At 43.5% G+C, this 20,090-nt stretch overlaps 1 protein-coding gene across 6 annotated transcripts in view; it reads right to left on the bottom strand.

Moving 5' to 3' along the window:
- The window catches only part of DNAH8 (dynein axonemal heavy chain 8), a 453,252-nt gene that overhangs the window by 409,560 nt on the left and 23,602 nt on the right, over positions 1-20,090 (bottom strand). For 4 of the 6 annotated variants that reach the window (XM_077161688.1, XM_077161686.1, XM_077161689.1 and 1 more), the window contains exon 5: positions 2,761-2,912. The exons of 1 other annotated variant lie outside the window; for it this stretch is intronic. In XM_077161688.1, coding sequence (XP_077017803.1) covers positions 2,761-2,912 — 152 coding nt within the window. Of the gene's footprint in view, positions 1-2,760; positions 2,913-3,393; positions 5,134-20,090 lie in introns of those variants that run through there. One more of the 6 variants, XM_077161690.1, reaches the window with a different exon arrangement.

The following is a 20,090-nucleotide window of genomic DNA, read 5'->3' as shown; positions in this document are numbered from 1 at the left end:
AGCAACGAGACAGCGTACACAATGGGAGACAATATTTGGAAATGACATATCAGCTAAAGGTCTAGTATCCAGAATTTATAAAGAGATTGTTCAACTCAACAACAAAAAGACAGCCAATCCAATTACAAAATGGGAAAAAGACTTGAACAAACACTTCTCAGAAGAGGAACTACAAATGGCCAAAAGGCACATGAATAGATGCTCAACTTCCCTGGCCATTAGAGAAATGCAAATCAAAACCACAATGAGATATCATTTCACACCCACCAGAATGGCCATTATCAACAAAACAGAAAAGGACAAGTGCTGGAGAGGATGTGGAGAAAGAGGCACACTTATTCACTGTGGTGGGAATGTCAAATGGTGCAACCGCTGTGGAAGGCAGTTTGGCAGTTCCTCAAAAAGCTCAATAAAGAATTGCCATACGACCCGGCAATACCATTGCTAGGTATCTACTCAAAGGACATAAAGGCAAAGACACAAACAGACATTTGCACACCAATGTTTATAGCAGCATTATTTACAATTGCAAGGAGATGGAAACAGTCAAAATGTCCATCAACAGACGAGTGGCTAAACAAACTGTGGTATATACATACGATGGAATATTGTGCAGCTTTAAGACAGAATAAAGTTATGAAGTATGTAACAACATGGATGGACTTTGAGAACATTATGCTGAATGAGACTAGTCAAAAACAAAAGGACAAATACTGTATGGTCTCACTGATATGAACTGACATTAATGAATAAACTTGGAATATTTTGTTGGTAACAGAGAATATCAGGAGATAGAAATAGGGTAAGATATTGGATAATTGGAGCTGAAGGGATACAGACTGTGCAACAGGACTGAATATAAAAACTCAGAAATGGACAGCACAATACTACCTAACTGTAATACAATTATGTTAAAACACTGAATGAAGCTGCATGTGAGAATGATAGAGGGAAGAGGGCTGGGGGCATAAATGAAATCAGAAAGAAAGATAGATGTTAAAGATTGAGATGGTATAATCTAGGAATGCATAGAATGTATAATGATAGTGACTAAATGTATGAATTTTAAAAATGTTTTTGCATGAGGAAGAACAAAGGAATGTCATTATTGCAGGGTGCTGAAAATAGATGGTAATTAATATTTTAAAATGTCACCTTATGTGTGAGACTAAAGCAAAAAATGTTTATTTGGTATTAAATTTATATTTTGACTAGTGCATTTCCTAATATAACTTATGTAGGTGGTTTGACTGAACACCATAAGTACTTGGAATCTTAGGTAGGACATAAGATTTTGTTGGTTTGTCCAGAGTGATGCCCCGATGAATCCCAGAGTGATTCAATCAGTGAGTGGAAAAGTACTTGCAAAGCACCCTTTAGGGAATGGTGAGAATGGGGAGAAATTCAACTTCCCCAAGCTGAATTCTTGATATTCTCACAAGCAGTGTGGACAACCAAAGGTATAGGCTGAGCCCACAGTCTGGGGGTTTGTCATATGAAACTTAACCCCACAAAGGATAGGTCAAGTCTACTTAAAATTCAGGCCTAAGAGTCACCCCTAGAGAGCCTCTTTTGTTGCTCAGATGTGGCCTCTCTCTCCAGCCAACACAACAAGCAATCTCACCACCCTCCCCCTGTCTACATGGGACATGACTCCCAGGGGTGTGGACCTTCCTGGCAACGTGGGACAGAAATCCTAGAATGAGCTGAGACTCAGCATCAAGAGATTCAGAAAAACCCTAGAATGAGCTAAGACTCAGCATCAAGGGATTGAGAAAAACCCTAGAATGAGCTGAAACTCAGCATCAAGGGATTGAGAAAACCTTCTCGACCAAAAGGGGGAAGAGTAAAATGAGACAAAGTGTCAATGGCTAAGAGATTCCAAACAGAGTCGAGAGGTTATCCTGGAGGTTATTCTTACGCATTAAGTAGATATCACCTTGTTATTCAAGATGTAGTGGAGAGGCTGGAGGGAACTGCCTGAAAATGTAGATCTGTGTTCCATCTAGTAGCCATGTTTCTTGATGATTGAACAATGATATAGCTTTCACAATGTGACTGTGTGATTGTGAAAACCTTGTGTCTGATGCTCCTTTTAACTACCTTGTCAACAGACGAGTAGAACATATGGAATAAAAATAAATAATAAGGGGAACAAATGTTAAAATAATTTTAGTTTGAAATGCTACTGATCAATGAAAGCGAGGGGTAAGGGGTATGGTAGGTATAATTTTTTTTTCTGCTTTTGTTTTATTTCTTTTCTGAATTGATGCAAATGTTCTAAGAAATGATGAATATGCAACTAAGTGATGATATTGTGAATTACTGATTATACATGTTAATGTTTTATTTCATTTGTTAAATTTTTTTAATTAATAAATAATTTTTTTAAAAAAAGATTGTTCTGTAAACCCACAACTTCTCTAATAAAAATTTTATAAAATAAAAAAGAAACCAATACTCAAAATCATATGAACAAAATTAAACATCCTCCTAGGAACTGAAAGGATGGGGACTATTTACACTCCATCTAGTAGACACGGGATTTTCATGAATTTTAAAAAGCAGTATTTAAAGGATAAATAGTCTAACCTCGATTATAGCTTATTTCTCAGTTCCTCTGAATATGTGAATATATTATTTTCATAGAACTCAATTCAGCCCTATATATAGAAAGGGAGAGCACAGTAAAACAAAACTATGACTATGAAAATACATTCAATGTGTAACTATATTTTTGGAAAAATCATTTATACATACCTCCTGAATATTTTTAATATTTATAGCAAGATCACTGCGACAGCGAACAAAAAATAAACACAGTCCTTTTAGTTTCTGAGGACCTGCACCATCTATGTACAATCTCATCATTTTTGCCCCTTTGGTTGCTCCAGCAATAACTCGACCACATTCTGAAAACAAAAGTCAAGAACTTAGCATGTGTTGGCAGCAAAGTAGAAAGGTGTAGGCCCTCTGGACAGTGGTATGGTGTTCCACAGAAGGCTCAATAGAGTTTTGCCATAAAATTCTGCAAACCCATTATTAGGTACATATTTGGAAGAACTGAAAGCAGGAACACAAATGGACACTTACACACTGGTATTGATGGTGGCAGTATTCATTATCTGCAATGGATGGAGGTGGCCTAAGGGTACATAGACTGATGAACAGAAGGGTGAACTATGGTGTATACAGGAATATCGAGCAGCTGCAAGAAGGAATGAAGTTGTGAGGCATGAAACTAGGTGAATGAATCTTGAGGAAAGTATGGTCAGTGAAATAAGGCAGGAACGAAAAGACAGATATTATAACATCTCAATAATATGGACTAATTATAATGTACAAACTCTGAGAATTGAATTCGAGGGCATAGGTTATCAAGGGAAGGCTTACTGTAAAGGTTCCTAATTGTCAACTCTTACAGCAGACGAATTTATTACTTGGTTGTAACTGTTATTTCTAAATTCTGATATGCTGAGCTATTTGGGTATAAGCTGGTCATTCCCTCGAACTTCAGGTATCTGCGTGACACCTGAGACTCAGAGTTAGAGCTCTGCAGTTATGAAAGTCAGCATTACCCCACACAGCAGCTGTTAGAAAAGCTGAAAAAGAGATTAGACTTTAATTAGAGATATGCATAAAGCAGATTTGGTTAGGACTAAGGTAAGTCAGACTAAAGGGTAAAGAATGATTTTGACTGTATTTCTAAAATACAACTTAAAATAAAATTCAACTTCTGAGTGAGACCAAAGGAAAAGATGTTTATTTCATACAAAATTTATATTTTCTGTAGCAAACTATCTAATTTAACTTGTATGGTCAGTTTATTCAAACACCATAATTACATGGAACCTTGAATAGGCAGTGAGACCTTGTTGGATTGTACAGGTTAGTGTGATGCCCTGATATATCCCAGAGTAATCTGGGAAGAAGATAAAAAAGTATTTGCAAAGTCCCCTTGAGGAGCTGGTGGAAATATTAAACTTCCCCACCTCGGGTATTCCTGATATTCTCACAAGCACTGGGGACTCTCAGTTTAATACACCAGGCCCTCAGCCTTGGGGCTTGCCCTTATGAAACTTTTGCATGCAAAGGAGAAGCTAAGACTACTTATAATTATGCCTAAGAGTCACCCCCAGAGAATCTGTTTTGTTGCTCAGACGTGGCCCCTCTCTCTAAGCCAACTCCGCAGTTAAACTCATTCCCTCCCTACTGTGTGGGACATGACTCCCAGGGGTGTGAATCTTTCTGGCAACATGGGACAGAAATCCTGGGATGAGTCAGAATCTGGCATCAAGGAATTGAGAAAGCCTTCTTAACCAAAAGAGGGAAGAGAAATGAAATAAAGTTTCAGCAGCTGAGAGAACTGTAATCCAGCAGCCTTGACTCTTGAAGATGACTGTATATCTCTATAGCTTTTATGGGGTGTGTTGGTTTGAAAAGAAGTATGCCCCCTAAGAAAAGCCATATTTTGATATAAATCCCATTTCATAAAGGTAGAATAATCCCTATTCAATACCGTATATTTGAAACTGTAATGAGATCATCTCCCTGGTTGATGTGATTTAGTCAAGAATGGTTGTTAAACTGGATTAGGGGATGACATGTCTCCACCCATTTGAATGGGTCTTGATTGGTTTACTGGAGTCCTATAAAAGAGGAAACATTTTGGAGAAAGAGATTCAGAGAGAGCAGAGAATGCTACAGCACTACGAAGCAGAGACCACAAGCCAGCGACCTTTGGAGATGAAGAAGGAAAATGCCTCCCAGGGAGCTTCATGAAACAGGAAGCCAGGAGAGAAAGTAGCAGATGATGCCTTGCTTGCCATGTGCCCTTCCAACGGAGAGAGAAACTCTGACTGTGTTCACCACGTGCCTTTCCAGATGAGAGAGAAACCCTGAACTTCATTGGCCTCTTGAACCAAGGTATCTTTCCCTGGATGCCTTTGATTGGACATTACTATAGACTTGTTTTAATTGGGACATTTTCTCAGCCTTAGAACTGTAAACTAGCAACTCATTAAATTCCCCTTGTTAAAAGCCATTCCGTTTCTGGTATATTGCATTCCAGCAGCTAGCAAACTAGAACATGGGGTAACCATGTGATTGTGAAAAACTTGAGATTGACACTCCCTTCATCCCATATATCAACAGATGAGTAAGAAAATAAAGACAAAAATAAATAAATATTAGAGGGGCTAAGGGATATGGGAAGTTTTGGGTGTTATATTTTACTTTTATTTTTATTCTTATTTTTATTGTTTTTGGACTAACGAAAATGTTCAAAAATTGCAATGATGATGCACAACTAAATGATGATACTATGAACCACTGATTGTACACTTTGGATGATTAAATGGTATGTAAATAAATCTCAATAAAATTGCATTAATAAAAGAACTTAGCATGTGATTACATAACTGATCTGTGATAAATCACTATGGATCTTTCACTGCCGTTTCTTATTTTCCTTTATACTAATAGGTTTTCAATATGATTTTGGAATAATTTTTTTATTTACAAAAAAAAGTCAATTAATAAAAAAGTATGTCAGTAATTGTGACATTGTTGTGGTTATATTTTCACCACTAACCAACTCTACCTGAACCATCACTCTTTTTAGAAAATACACTTTTCTTTCCTCATCTCGGGGCCACACTCAAACTATTCTTCTCCTCCAACCCCCATCCCCTTTCTTAGCCAATTCCTACTCATCTTTTGGATCTTAGCGGAAATGCCAGTCTCAAGGAAGCCTTCACTAACCCCCTAGTAAATACTCTTATAACATAAATCCTACATTAATCCTTCTTTCCTTGGTCTAATGTTAATGAAAGCTAAGCACTTATCTAAAAATCTTTCTCTAATGCCCATCCTTCCCTGATAAAATTTAAGCTTCAAGAAAGCAGGTACCGACTTCCGGAGAAGATGGCGGCTTAGTAAAACGCGCGGGTCTTAGTTCCTCCTCCAGAAAAGCAACTAAAGAAACAGAAACAATACGAAACAGCTCCCGGAGTCACGACAGAGACCAAAAAGACAGCGTACCCCATTCTGGAACAGCTGAACGGGCAGGGAGAATCTGCTGCGGTGAGCTACCCGAGGGGTGCGCGTTTTCCCGGCCGGGGCGGCTGGCGACTGGGGTCCCCTCCACGCACGTGGGTCCCCGGTCTGACTGGGAACGTTGGATAGCGGGGCCCTCCCGTCACACTTGGCGTTTCGGGCCAGCTGGGCAATTAGGACCCGCACTCTCCCAAGCCAGGGCGGCCGGCGACACCCCCGCCCTCCACGCGCGGTTTCCCGGGCCGACTGCCGTGCAGACAGACGAGCGCCACGAGCGCCACCTACTGGGCAGGAAAAGAAAAACAGAGCCAAGAGATTTCACAGAAAAAGCTTTCAACCAGCTGGTCCCACACCCAGGGAAATCTGATCAAATGCCCAGACACCAGCAGAAAATAATGGATGACGCTCGGAAAATTGAAGATATGGCCCAGTCAAAGGAACAAACCAATAGTTCAAATGAGATACAGGAGCTGAGACAACTAATGCTGAATATACGAACAGAAATGGAAAAATTCTTCAAAAACCAAATCAATAAATTGAGGGAGGACATGAAGAAGACATGGGCTGAACAAAAAGAAGAAATAGAAAATCTGAAAAAACAAATCACAGAATGTATGGGAGTGAAAGACAAAGAAGAAAAAATGGAACAAACAATGGATACCTACAATGGTAGATCTAAAGAGACAGAAGCTACAATTAGTGAACTGGAGGATGGAACATCTGAATTCCAAAAAGAAACAGAAACTATAGGGAAAAGAATGGAAAAACTTGAGCAGGGGATCAGGGAACTGAATGACAATATGAAGCGCACAAATATACGTGTTGTGGGTGTCCCAGAAGGAGAAGAGAAGGGAAAAGGAGGAGAAAAAGTAATGGAAGAAATTATCACTGAAAATTTCCCAACTCTTATGAAAGACCTAAATTTACAGATCCAAGAAGTGCAGCGCACCCCAAAGAGAATAGACCCAAATAGGCGTTCTCCAAGACATTTACTAGTTAGAATGTCAGAGGTCAAAGAGAAAGAGAGGATCTTGAAAGCAGCAAGAGAAAAACAATCCGTCACATACAAGGGAAACCCAATAAGACTATGTGTAGATTTCTCAGCAGAAACCATGGAAGCTAGAAGACAGTGGGATGATATATTTAAATTACTAAAAGAGAAAAACTGCCAACCAAGACTCCTATATCCAGCAAAATTGTCCTTCAAAAATGGAGAAATTAAAACATTTATAGACAAAAAGTCACTGAGAGAATTTGTGACCAAGAGACCAGCTCTGCAAGAAATACTAAAGGGAGCATTAGAGTCAGATACGAAAAGACAGAAGAGAGAGGTATGGAGTAAAGTGTAGAAAGAAGGAAAATCAGATATGATATATATAATACAAAAGCCAAAATGGTAGAGGAAAATATTATCCAAACAGTAATAATACTAAAAGTTAATGGACTGAATTTCCCAATCAAAAGACATAGAATGGCAGAATGGATTACGACCCAGCAATACCACTGCTAGGTATCTACTCAAGGGACTTAAGGGCAAAGACACAGACGGACATTTGCACACCAGTGTTGATAGCAGCATTATCTACAATTGCAAAGAGATGGAAACAGCCAAAATGTTCATCAACAGACGAGTGGCTAAACAAACTGTGGCATATACCTACGATGGAATATTATGCAGCTTTAAGACAGACTAAACTTATGAAGCATGTAATAACATGGATGGACCTAGAGAACATTATGCTGAGTGAGTCTAGCCCAAAACTAAAGGACAAATACTGTAAGGTCCCACTGATGTGAACCGACATTTGAGAATCAGCTTGGAATATATCATTGGTAACAGAGACCAGCAGGAGTTAGAAACAGGGTAAGATAATGGGTAATTGGAGCTGAAGGGATACAGATTGTGCAACAGGACTAGATACAAAAACTCAAAAATGGACAGCACAATAATACCTAAGTGTAATGTAACTATGTTGGAACACTGAATGAAGCTGCACCTGAAATATGGTTTTTTGTTTGTTTGTTTGTGTGTTTGTATCTTTTGTTTTTGTTTTTTTTCTTTTTCCTTTATATATATATATATATATATATTATTAGTATTATTATTTTAATTCTCTTCTCTATATTAACATTCTATATTTTTTTCTGCTGTTTTGCTAGTTCTTTTCCTAAATCGATGCAAATGTACTAAGAAATGATGATCATACATCTATGTGATGATACTAAGAATTACTGAGTGCATTTGTAGAATGGAATGATTTCTAAATGTTGTGTTAATTTCTTTTCTTTTTTTTGATTAATAAAAAAATTAAAAAAAAAAAAGCAGGTACCATATCTGCTCTATAAATCCCTGATGAATGAATGAATGAATGAAATGCAGACAGACAGAGATATGGATCCTTGGTGTGCATCCCTGTGTCCATCACAGGGTGATTTCCTCCATTCTCTGGCTTCTTCAGACCTCTGGTTTCTACTGACTGACTGTGTCCAAACTTCATTTATGCTTAAAGACTATAGTCATATGGCTTAAGGTCCACCCTGATTCAATCTGGCCTCATCTAAACAGAATTTTTAAAAATCATATTCACAAATGAATCCACACCTTAACTAGCAATAACAACCTCAAAGATCCTCTTAATAAATGAGCTCAAACCCACAGGATCAGGTATCAGGGCTTGAACATGTCTTTTGTGCGGGACATAATTCAATACCCAAAAGACATTAAATGTTCTTAAGACCAAAATATAGCCTATATACACTAGTCATTAAAACAAAGATTTAATAAGCCAGATAAATTGAAAATTATTTAGAAATAATGTGACCAATAGGGAAAGCTAGAAACTCTAATTGACCACTGCAGCTGGCACAAGGGGCTGATCCAGAATCACAGAGCAAAAGTGCTGAGCTCTGGAGTGATTTCATTACTATGTCTAGTCATCTACAAATAGGTATTTAAAAATGGTTCCACAAGACAAGGGTGCTCACTGATTTTCATAGGAGGAAATCAAGTAAAATAGGAACCAAAAGAATCAAATATTTAGGAATAAATTTAACTAAGGATACAAAAGACCTATACATGGAAAACTACAAGAAATTGCTAAAGGAAATCACAGGAGAACTAAATAAATGGAAGGCATACAATGTTCATGGATTGGAAGATTAAATACAGTTAAGATGTCAATTCTACCCAAATTGATTTATAAAGTCAATGCAAAACCAATTAAAATCCCAACAACTTATTTCACAGAAAAAGGAAAAGCAACAATCAAATTTATTTGGAAAGGCAGGGAGCCCCAAATAGCTAAAAATATCTTGAGAAAGACAAATGAAGTGAGGGGGTCTCACATTATCTGGCTTTAAAGCATATTATGAAGTTACAATGGCCAAAACAGCATGGTGTTGGCATAAAGATAGATATACTGACCAATGGAATCAAAGAGAGTTCATATATAGACCCTCTCATCTATAGACAACTGATCTTTGATAAGGCAGCCAAGCCAACTCACCTGGGACAGAACAGCCTGTTCAATAAATGGTGCTTGGAGAACTGGATATCCATAAGCAAAAGAATGAAAAAGGATCCATAGCTCACATTCTATACAAAAATTAACTCAAAATGGATCAAAAACCTAACAGCTAAGACCATAAAACTTTTAGAAGAAAATGTAGGCAAACAACTTATAAAACTTTTAATAGGAGGTGGTTTCCTAGATCTTACACCCAAAGCATGATCGATCATTAAAGAAAGAAATAGGAAGTCCTCAAAATTCAACACTTCAAAATTCAACAATTCAAAATGCACAAAGTGCATCAAAGAACTTTGTCAAGAAAGTAAAAAGTCAGCCTAGGCAATGGGATACAATATTTGGAAACCACATTATCAGATAAGGGTTTGATATCCAGGACATATAAAGAGATTCTTCAACTCAACAACAAAAAGACAACCCAATGAAAAACGGGCAAAAGACATGAACAGACACTTCTCATAAGAGAAAATACAAATGGCTAAAAGGCACATGAAAAGATGCTCTGTGGCGTATTTCTCAGGGACTGGAGCCTAGCCAAACTTAAAATTTTTTAATGTTTCTCTCCCTCTCTATATTCACTCCCGGCCCCCATATCGGTAACCTAGTTCACTGTTCCCCCTTCCCCCTCTTGTTGTAGACCGCCCATTTCCGTAGCTCATCTCAAAGCCTGCAACCCTTCCTGTTATGCTTAACTCGTTCCATACCCCTAATTTCTACCCTCTGCCTGGCAACTGCCTACTACCTTGCATGATTGGCTGCCTCAGTGTGATGTGTAGACCCTTACCTCCACCCCTCCTCCGAGTATATTTAAGCCTGTTGCTCGCCCAGCCCCGCGTCGTCGATAGAGCCCCGGGGTCTTCGGACTCCAGACGTCTCACTCTTCGGGTTCCCGGGTGACCCATCCCGGAGTGTAACAATAAAGACTTAAAACCCGCATCTGGCCTGAGTGACGACTTCTTCGCGACCGCCGGCAGGGGAAAGACGCCGGCTTCGGCTTACCCAGGTTAATTTCCGCGAGCTCGCTCCCCAACCCCACCCGGTGTGCCAGCCGGCCTGACCGACTGGAGCTCTCCGACGGCAATTGGCGCCCGAACAGTGACCCTTCCTCGCCCGCCGCACACCGGAGACACTAGGACCTCTCTTCTGAACCAAGGTAAGCCCCCTAGACTCTCCTGCTTAAATAAACGCAGTCCTAGTCTCTACAAGCAGTGAGTAGTCCCCTCCAAATTTCAACATGGGTCAGTCTCTCTCTAAGAGTCAGGTCCCTCAAGTGCGCGCCCTGGCCGCCTTGTTGGACACACATAGATGTAAGGTTTCTGCCCGGCAGCTTCAGGTTTATTGGGACCTCTTGCTGCCCTTCAACCCCTGGCTACTAACGAGTCCACTTTGGATCCCGGCTACCTACGATCAGCTCATTGCCCGGGTCATAGACAAAATGGAACACGAGGGCAGGCGTTTCCCCCCCGGACTTCTCCCCACCCTCTTTGCTATCCGCTCCTACCTTCAAGGCTCCTTGCCCCCCACAGACGGCCGACCCAAGCAGGTAAATGCGGCTGCTGCGGAGGCCTCGTCATCAGGCTCCGAGTCCGATTCGGATGCCGAGTCCTTACTTGAGCAGTTAAGTGAGCAACTCGAACAACACCCACCCTTATGGGAATATGGCGGAAAGGTTAACGGCGGGAACCCAAACTCCACCCTTCCGCCTTCTTCCTCGCCGCCCGGGCCGGAAGGGAGTCGCAACCTTTGCCCCGCCCTCCCTAAGGACGCGGAGCCGAAACTCCCTGACTCCTCTCCCTTGCCTTCTGCCCCTCCCCTGGCATCCGGCCCCGCTCCCTTCAGCACCACCAACCCCTTCTTCCCGGAAGCGCGGCAGGCGCCATCCTTTTTACCCGGGCCACTCTGCCACAATCCCACGGGCGGCAGCCCTCTCCCAAGTCCGGAGCAGCCTTGGCCCTCGACCCGGCCGCTGCCTCCGACGCAGGCAACACTCTTCCCCATCAATCTCACTCCTTCCCTGCAGCGCCCATTTCCTTGGGTTCCTCATAGCGAGGAAAATATAAAGCGATTACGCAAAGCGGTCAAGGAGGATGGGCTTACAGGTCCCTATGCCACCCACCTCCTAGAAGGGCTAGCCCAAGAACTTAACACCCCTCAGGATTGGACCTCCTTGGCCCGAGCCATCCTCACTCCTGGACAACTGGTAGACTGGAAGGCTCATTTCAATTTGGAGGCGGAAAAGGCTGCACAGGAAGCCGCTGAGCAACGAGGTCCTCCAGGGCTCGGCCTCCCCCTCGAATGTTTTCTGGGGACGGGTCCCTACTTCGACCCATCCGTCTATTCGCAGGCCCCATATGCCTTTTTCCTTAAGTTAAGAGAAGTGGGCCTCAAGGCTTTTCGCAACTGCTCCGCGGCTAAGCCCGAGCAGCTCTCTGCCTTAGTCCAAAAGCCAGATGAGGACTTTGCCTCCTTTGTCTCGAGAGTGCAAGGGGCATGTCAAAAAAGGGTTGCTGGTGCGATGGAGCAAAACCTTCTTGCTAAAGAGTTCATCTTTGAAGGCGCTCGCCAGCCATTCAAACAAGCTTTAATGGGAATCAGAGAAAAGAAAATTTCGGACTGGGTGTTAGTATGCTCAAATGTCAATCCCAACACCGAGGGGCTAGCTACAGCCCTGTCCACTGCCCTCTCTAGCTCCCTCGCCTCGGTCCTCGCTCTCAGCCAAGACTGCTTTCGCTGTGGGGAAACTGGGCATTTCGCCAGAGAGTGCCCACAGCGGCGGGAAAACCCCCAGCCACCCCTAAAGGGGGGCCCCAGACCCAATACCAGGCAGCTCCGTAAACCTCTCACCCCTTGCCCAAAATGCGGTCAGGGCTATCACTGGGCGCGTTTCTGCCGCAACTCTGACCAGCTGTCACAGCCTTTAAACTCCAGGGGGGGCAAGTCTCAGCCCCGTCCTCAAGAGACCAGGGGAGCCAGCAAAAGCACCCCCAGACCATAATGTGGACAATCCCCATAACCCCGAATAAGCCCACCCGTAAGTTGAGAGTAGGAACCGATTGGCTTCTTGGTACGGTGGACTCGGGAGCAGAAATTTCATGTCTTCCAGCCAAATGGAAGAACTTATGCCCAACTACCGCAGGGCCCGCGGTGCTCGGCGCCACAGGCTCTGCCCCCTCGGAGCGAGCCGCCATCCCCCTTACATGGGAAGATGAAGAGGGCCTCCGAGGTGTCTTCAGGCCACTGTTCTTAAACACCATTGACCAAATTTTGTGGGGGTGAGACATTTTAACAGCTTCAGGGGCATATATTACCACACAGCCCCCCCAATAGGTTGCGCCACTGCTCGCATTACACCTCCAGCACCCACTCCTCTCCAATGGGACACAGAGGAGCCTATCTGGGTGGAGCAATGGCCTCTTCCGTCCCATAAACTCGCAATATTACAACAGCTAGTGCAAGAGCAGCTAGAGGCGGGGCATATTGAGCCCTCGTGCAGTCCTTATAACTCCCCGGTATTTGTCATCGCCAAGAAGGGAGGCACCAAACATAGACTCCTTCATGACCTTAGGGAAATTAATAAACATATCCGGCCCATAGGGTCCCCGCAACCTGGTATGCCTCACCCCGCGGCTCTTGCTAAACACCTACAAATTGCCACTATTGATATAAAGGATTGTTTTTTCTCCATCCCTCTGCATGATGCAGACAAAGAAAAACTCGCCTTTACTGTCCCCATCACTAACCACGCGGGGGCAGCACGACGTTACCAGTGGAAGGTGTTGCCCCAGGGGATGCGCAATAGCCCGGCAATCTGCCAAAACTTTGTTGACACCGCGGTCTTGCCGCTTCGCTCCCAGGCTACCATCCTCCATTATATGGGTGATGTCCTTGTGGCAGCAAAGAGCCAGGAGCAACTACAGGTAGTCTTAACCCAATTAATAGTAAACCTCAACGATCTTGGCCTCAAGGTGCAGCCAGACAAAGTTCAAACTCAACCGCCCTTTACCTTCCTAGGCTACACCATCAACACTCAAGTAGCCCCAGTAAAGTTTTCCTTTAACATCCCAGAGCAACTATCCCTACACCAACTACAACAGTTGTGTGGGCAAATAAACTGGGTGAGGGGAGCACTGCCCATGACCACCGCTCAGCTCCAACCCCTGTTTGACCTGTTAAAGACTAGTCGCACCCCTGTAGAAGCTCTTAATAAACCTATTAAACTAACTCCTGCGGCCAAGTCAGTACTAATTAGCTTCAACCGAAGCCTGTGGCATGCACAGTTGGACGGGTATGATCCCAACAAACCGCTCCTGGGAGTAGTAATTGACACATACGAAGTCCCAGCAGGTGTGTTGTGGCAATCGGGTCCCCTACAGTGGGTCCACCCCGCCAAAAGTAAGTTCAGGAAAATCTGCCCTCTCATGCAACTGTTCATTGCGCTGGCCCAAAGCCTTATCAAGGCCTCGGTTCAGCTCACTGGTCGTCACCCGGACACAATTGTCTGGCCCCTAGGGGACCAGCAAACTACTTGGCTCATCCAGGAAGACATTAACATGCAAACCCTGGTAGCAACATTTTCTGGGGAATTTTCATCCAAATACCCTAAACATAAAATACTCCAGGCATTAGGACTCCTCCCATTAACTCCATCTCTCTCTGGGCACCCATTTCCGTCATCTGTGCCCATTCCGGGGGCCACCACCATCTTTACTGACGCCTCTAAAACACGCCTTGCGTTCATCGCATACGTTCCACAGCAAAAACAGCCCGTTTCGGTAATTCAACCCAACTTGGACTCTGTTCAGGTAGGAGAAATTCAAGCTATAATCCTAACACTTCAGCAGTTTCCCTTTGAACCAGTCAATATTTTCACGGACAGCCTTTACTGTTATCAAGTGTGCAGAGTCCTCGCTCATTCCATGTTCTTCCCCAATGAGGATAAACCTATTGATCAGTGCCTAATCTTACTTAAACATCTCCTGCAGGACAGAGAACATCCGTGGTTCATTTCTCATATTCGTAGTCATTCCGGCCTCCCAGGCCCCCTTGCTGAAGGCAATCGGCTGGCTGACGAGGCCGTCTCGGCCCAAGTCCTCGCTACCACGCAGGACCCAATCAATGCAGCCAAACAGCTTCATAGTTGGTTCCACCTATCAGCAGACGCCATTCGGCATCTCTGTGGCATCCCCATCGAAACTGCCAAACACTTAGTCAGAAGCTGCGCCGCCTGCGCTCCATTTGCGCCCTTGGGTCCTCTTCAGCCACAGGGAGTAAATCCCCGAGGACTCAAGCCCAACGCGAGGTGGCAAATGGATGTCACTCATGTTCCTTCATTTGGAAAGTTCAAATACCTGCACGTAATAATAGATACCTATTCAGGTATGTGCTACGCAGCCCCTATGCCAGGGGAGACTGCCAAGCACTGCATACAAGCCCTAAGACAAGGGATCCTCTTCATGGGGGTCCCCTGGGATCTGAAAACAGACAATGGCCCTGCATACCGCAGTGTGGCCTTCAAGGCCTTTCTGGACATGTACAACATAACGCACCACTTTGGCATCCCCTACAACCCTCAAGGGCAAGCCATGGTGGAAGCGCTTAATAAAAGGATTAAAATTCAAATAAAAAAACAAGGAAGTAATATGCCTAAGGCATCTCCCAAAGACATCATCACTCAGGTCCTCATAGTACTAAACTTATTGACCTTTGACAAGGACGGCTTATCCCCTTTGCACAAACACTGGGGTCCCACCAGCCGACCTTCAGTAGTCCCCTCTGTCTACTGGCGAGATCCAGTCACAAACACCTGGTCAGGCCCAGCCCCGCTCCTAGCGCAGGGACGCGGTTTTGCTTGTGTCTTTCCAGAAAGTGAACCTCAGCCGTTGTGGATCCCTTCCCGTTGTGTCCGACCTGCGATAGCCACCACTGGAAAACGAAGATCCAAAACCCCACCGCACCGCCTTAGGAAAACTTGTTGAAAGCGAGGTGTGGGCCGCAGTCCAATACCCACCGGGACTGCTATTCATCACCCCCAACTCCCCCACATTCCCGCAACTATTTGTCAATAATTGTCTACTGGATCTCCCGTGTAATCCCAATGTTCTCCCCACTAGTGCGCCTCTCAACCTCTCGTTATTCCCTAACTTCTCTCCCCCTCCCGAAGCCTTAGCAATTAACCTTACCTTCTTGTGGAATCAGTCAATGCAAGCCATCCCCCAAGTCCCCTCGTCGAACAGTAAACTACTAAACCTCACATTCGCTAATCTTTTAGGACTGGCAAAAAATGGACTCCCGTGCTCTCCTCGACAGCCTACTGGAACTATACCCATAGCCTCCAAACTCAAATCCTAACTATACAAAATCTATCGGTAACTAAACTCTCCACCTCTATCCTAACAAACCTTCTGAACAAATTCTCGTCCTTCTTCCAACCTTCCAACCTTATCTTCTACGGTGTCTTCCTACTAATTTTAATTTTTATTCTTTTCACACTCAAGTGTCTCTGTTCAAGAATCTCTCGTCACAGGCGAGATACGAAACTTTTAGCCCTTGCTGCTCTAGAGCTCCAGAATCCCTTCTCAGATGCTGAAAATCATCCCCAGGCTCAGGTATGGCTCGCTAGTGTTGCTCACCCCCAGGACTGATCACCCTGAGGTTGGTGTCGCTCTCAAGACTGGCCATCTTGTGCAGTCGGCACTACGCTGCTGCGGCTCTGGCCTTGCCTGCCTATGCCTGCACCACTCCCTGCCTCTCTCCATTCCCCTACGGGGGCTGCACGTCACCAGAGAGCGTGCATCTGGGGCCGCCGAAAGGCTACCAGATGGGTACCGCTGGGTGCGGCACAAAGTAGCCGCAGAAGAGGGCCACTCTAACAGGCCTCCTCTGGCTCTTCTGGGGCACATGAGATTTGCATAAGGGTCGGCTCAGCACACACCCTTCCCCTGAAATTCTGAGCCTCAAGTGCAAGGGGAATCTCATCCCTACCCCTCCCAGCAAAGGTTCATGCCCACCACTTGTCACACAAGTGTGCTCTTTTAAAAGAAAAAGGAGGGGAATTGTGGCATATTTCTCAGGGACTGGAGCCTAGCCAAACTTAAAATTTTTTAATGTTTCTCTCCCTCTCTATGTTCACTCCCGGCCCCCATATCGGTAACCTAGTTCACTGTTCCCCCTTCCCCCTCTTGTTGTAGACCGCCCATTTCCGTAGCTCATCTCAAAGCCTGCAACCCTTCCTGTTATGCTTAACTCGTTCCATACCCCTAATTTCTACCCTCTGCCTGGCAACTGCCTACTACCTTGCATGATTGGCTGCCTCAGTGTGACGTGTAGACCCTTACCTCCACCCCTCCTCCGAGTATATTTAAGCCTGTTGCTCGCCCAGCCCCGCGTCGTCGATAGAGCCCCGGGGTCTTCGGACCCCAGACGTCTCACTCTTCGGGTTCCCGGGTGACCCATCCCGGAGTGTAACAATAAAGACTTAAAACCCGCATCTGGCCTGAGTGACGACTTCTTCGCGACCGCCGGCAGGGGAAAGACGCCGGCTTCGGCTTACCCAGGTTAATTTCCGTGAGCTCGCTCCCCAACCCCACCCGGTGTGCCAGCCGGCCTGACCGACTGGAGCTCTCCGACGGCAATGCTCAATTTCACTTGCTACTAGGGAAATGCAAATCAAACCCATAATAAGATATCATCTGACACCCACTAAAATGGCCATTATCAAAAAAACAGAAAACAACTAGTGCTGGAAAGGATGTGGAGAAAGAGGAATACTTATCCACTGTTGGTGGGAATATAAAATGGTACAACCGTACTAGAAGGTAATTTGGTGGTTCCTCAGGAAGTTAAATATAGAATTGTCATATGATACAGCATTCCCATTGTTAGTATCTATTCAGAGGACATGAAAACAAGGGTATGAATAGACATTTGCACACCAATGTTTAAACCAGCATTATTTACAATTGCCAAGAGATGGAAACAGCCCAAATGTCCATCAATGGATGAGTGGCTAAAAAAGCTGTGGTATATACATATAACAGAATATTATGCAGCTGTAAGACAAAATAAACTATGTAAAACATGGATAGACCTTGAGGACATTATGTTGAGTGAAATTAGCCAGAAACAAAAGGACAAATACTGTATGGCCCCAATAATATGAACTAACATTAATGAGTGAACTTGGAGAATTGAAGTTAAGAACACAGGTTATCAGAACATAGAAACAGGGTAACAACTGGGCATTTGGTGGGGAAGGAATACAGATGGTGCAACAGGACTGACTGTAAAAATTCAGAAATGGATAGCATCTGATTGTAGCACAATAATATAAATACACTGAATGAAGCTGAATATGATTATGATTGAGGGAAAAGGACGGGGGGGGCGCGTATGAAACCAGAAGGAAAGAGAGGATAAAAACTGAGACCGTATAACTTAGGAATGCGTTGAGTATACAATGATGGTGTTTAAAATGTACAAATTAAAAAATGTTTTTGCATGAGGGAGGACAAATGAATGTTAATATTGCAGGGTGTTGAAAACAGATGGTATATGGGAAAAAGTACAATCAATGTAAGCCAGGGTCTATAGTCAACAGTTATATTGTAATATGCCTCTTATCTGGCATTATGCCAAAACTAAACGTCAACAGGTGTGGGGGTTGGGAAAGGGGTATGGATTCTTTGTGGAAGAAAATGAAATGTCTTCAGATAAGAGTATAGTGGCAAAGGCATGTCTAGACACTTAAACTGGATTGTATGATATGTGAACAAAACTGCTTAAAAATGAACAGAGGGCTGGGCAGTGCAACAGTGGCTCAGTGGCAGAATCCTCCCCTGCTATGCCAGAGACCTGGATTCGATTCCTGGAGCCTGCTCATGTAAAAAAAAAAAGTGGACAGAGGGGTGCAAAAGTAGTTCAGTGGTAGAATTCTCACCTGTCATGTGGGAGAACTGCGTTCAATTTCAGCCCACGCACTTTCCAAACAAACAAATAAAAAAACCAACAAATAAAAAAAAAATTGTTTCAAAAAATGGTGTGGCAATAACGGGATACTCACATGGAAAAAAATTAAATATGACCCCCCCCCCCATACAGGATACAAAAAAAAAAAAATGAAGAGAGAAACAAATGCTAAAGAAAATGCAGAGAAAGAGATGTACCTATTCACTGTTAGTAGCGAAATGAGAGGTGTAGCCCCTTTGAGGACAATGTAGTGGTCCCACAGGAGGCTAGTGGTGGGTTTGCCATATGATCCTGAAATCCCGTTGTGCAGTATATACCTGGAGGAATTGAGTGTGGGGGCACTAATGGACATTTGCACACTGATGTTTCTGGTGGCAGTGTTCATGATCCACAATGAATGGAGGTGGCCTAAGGGTACAATGACTAAGGAATGGAAGGGGGAACTATGGTTTATACATACAATAGACTACTGAGCAGCCACAAGAAGGAATGAAGTTGTGAGGCATGCAACTAGGTGAATGAACCTTAAGAGTTGTATGTTGAATGAAATGTCATGAACAAAAAGAAAAATATTATCATGCCTCAATCATATGGATTTACTATAATGTAAAAATTCAGTGAAATGAAGTCAAGAGCATGGATTATCAGGTTGGGGCTTATTGTAAAGGGTCCTAGATTGTAAACTCTTACAGCAGTCACATATATTCAGAAGGTGTAACTGTTAATTCTAAATTCTGAGTTACTGAAATATTGTATATAACATATCTTTCCCAGAAACTTTGGGTATTTATGTGACACCTGAGAGTCAGAGTTAGAGCTCTGATGCTATAAAAGTCAGAGGTACCCATACAGGAACTGTTTAGAAAGTTGAAAAACTGATCAGACTTCAAGTAGAGATACGAATGAAGCTGATCTGGATAGGACTAAGGTATATCAGAAGATTGGGTAAAGGATGATATCGTTCATATTTTAAAACTTCAACTTCTGTGGGAGACTAAAGGGAGAGATGTTTATCTGGTGCAAAATTTATATTTTGGGTATATATTTCCTAATCTAACTTGTATGGTTAGTTTAGTTAAACAACATAAGTACATGGAGTTTTGTACAGGGCGTGAGATTTTGTTGGTTTGTCCAGGTTAGCGTTATGCCCGATAAATCCAGAGTGATTTGGGCAAGTGAATACAGAAGTATTTGCAAAGTTCCCTTGGGGAAATGGGGAGAAAGGAGGAAATATTCAACTTTCCCATTTGGAGAATTCCTGATATTCTCACAAGCAGTTGGGACAACCAAATCAACAGGCTGAGCCCTCAATGTTAGGGTTTGCCCCTATGATACTTATTGCAGCAAAAGATAGGCTAAGCCTACTTAAAATTAGGCCTAAAAGTCACCCCCTGAGAACCTCTCTCTCTCTCTCTCTCTCTCTCTCTCTCTCTCTCTCTCTCTCTCTCTCTCTCTCTCTCTCTCTCTCTCTCTCTCTCTCTCTCTCTCTCTCTCTCAACCAACTCAGCAGGTAAACTCATTGCCCTCCCTTCTACATGGGAC

Source organism: Tamandua tetradactyla, chromosome 5 (genome assembly GCF_023851605.1).
Source record: "Tamandua tetradactyla isolate mTamTet1 chromosome 5, mTamTet1.pri, whole genome shotgun sequence".
NCBI lineage: Eukaryota > Metazoa > Chordata > Mammalia > Pilosa > Myrmecophagidae > Tamandua > Tamandua tetradactyla.
Note: the sequence above shows the minus strand (reverse complement) of the source record. Positions and strands in the feature narration are given on the sequence as shown.